Raw genomic sequence first — 1,724 nt, 5'->3', positions numbered from 1 at the left:
TGGAAGCTTTCTATCCATGTGCCAGAGCCATGAGTTGGTTGCGAGATCTTATGGGTTTCACCTCTAGCCTACCCCAACTTGTTTGGGACTAAAGGCTTTGTTGTTGTTGTTGTTGTACACAGACGCATTATATATCTGGATCTCCTAATACAGTTTGCTACATAGTTGCAAATAATTCAGTACATAGCAAGATAGGTACTCCGTACAAGCCTGCTGGAAAGTACCTAAAACTGGAAGAATAAAAGGAGCAAGGATGTACGCACATGTTCCCTAAGCAACGCCTCCACCTTACGGCTGGCAAAGAAGAATCCCTGGTCTTCTCAGTCTTTCACTTGCCGTCTCCTTCTTTCTCAAGCTCACACCTGCATCCATTTTATCTATCAATTTATAAAGAATGGAATGCCCGCTTTATACATCAATTTACAGACAATGGAAAGATGCTACCCGCAAGAACTCTTCCACAACATAGCCATAAGTTATGATCCCTATCTTCCTACAGGAGAAATCTGTTGGATATCTATTCACAAAGCAAGTATCCTCAGTTACCTGCAAAATAAGACCCCCTCCAGTAGGAAGTGAAACTGTGCAAGCAAAGACAATACTCTTACTTGTTCTTTAAAAATGACAGTATTTCAAGTGCTGCACCAGCTTCAAATTGATTAGAGAGTGATTGTGCAGCAGCACTTGTTCCAGCATGCTCATGACCATCGGCAATATCAAAGAACATGTATGGACCAAGACAACGGTGATCATGGAAAGGATCTGATTTCTCAGCCTTCTGAGCACCATCCAGCAGTTTGTTTTCATAGAAATGCAACGATGGGAATCTGCTAATGTAAGGATGCATTCGGTACTGCAGACAATACAAAATAATTGAGAAATTAGCATATGGCCTGCAGTTGATAGCTCTTCTTAGTTCTCACATACAAATAGTAATCCATTAAGAATGGCATACTCAAACAACACACGGGAACTATGTATGCGCAACTTGTTACTTGTAATCATGTTAATGAGGTTGCTATTGTTTTCACATAAAATTGCATAAGGTTTCTCATCATTGGAATCAGAACATTTTTAGGACATAAATGTAAAAAAGATATGGCACACCGAAAACTAAAATCCAAGAATTACAACATGGTTTGACATGCACTTTAAGAAGTAACATTACTAAGTAAGAGATAGCAGGTAGCTGCTTCGGATCACCAACCTTCAAAAGAGACATTACTAAGTAAGAGATAGCACTGTAATGTTGCTTCAAGGTGTAGCTAAAAACTATTATTTAATCAGAAATGTTTTAAAAGAGAGCATGTTACCATTATGCACTTAGCTCCTTTTGACTTGAGTAGCTAAAGTGGAATCAAAGTTGCATGCTCAAGAGCCTAAATATGAGTAAACCAAAAGAAGCTTAGTGTTTAGCATATAACAAATATTAAATATAAAGCTAGCTTGATTTGAAAGAGGATAGTTTGTATTGAGAGTCCGAGACCCCACCTGTGCAGCTTAAATCGATAACAAAAACATCAAACAAAGCTTGCTCAGAGAAATTTCCATATTTCTTAGTTGAAGCAGTTTCCGAGCAAACTCCGTAAATATCACCTCCACACCCACTAAGCGTTGTTACAACAATCTCTGCTTCTCCGAGAATGACTTCCTTACCTTGTGCTTAAGAGACTTGTTTTTATCAGCTATGTTCTTTTCACATGCATGAGCAGTGGCAAGTTCTG

General features: G+C 38.7%; 1 protein-coding gene across 1 annotated transcript; it reads right to left on the bottom strand.

Moving 5' to 3' along the window:
• Nucleotides 1–127: 127 nt before the first annotated feature.
• On the bottom strand, nucleotides 128–1,718 carry LOC119347676 (probable helicase MAGATAMA 3). The gene is made up of 4 exons (XM_037616255.1): nucleotides 1,657–1,718; nucleotides 609–853; nucleotides 445–517; nucleotides 128–361 (listed from the first exon to the last, which is right to left on the bottom strand). Exons 2-4 carry the CDS (start codon nucleotides 845–847, stop codon nucleotides 329–331), a joined length of 345 nt encoding a protein of 114 aa, XP_037472152.1. The 5' UTR covers nucleotides 848–853; nucleotides 1,657–1,718; the 3' UTR covers nucleotides 128–328.
• Between the last annotated feature and the right edge of the window lie 6 nt (nucleotides 1,719–1,724).

This window comes from Triticum dicoccoides, unplaced genomic scaffold, assembly GCF_002162155.2.
Source record: "Triticum dicoccoides isolate Atlit2015 ecotype Zavitan unplaced genomic scaffold, WEW_v2.0 scaffold73006, whole genome shotgun sequence".
NCBI classification, from domain to species: Eukaryota; Viridiplantae; Streptophyta; class Magnoliopsida; order Poales; family Poaceae; genus Triticum; species Triticum dicoccoides.
This window is presented reverse-complemented; position numbering and strand designations above follow the sequence as displayed.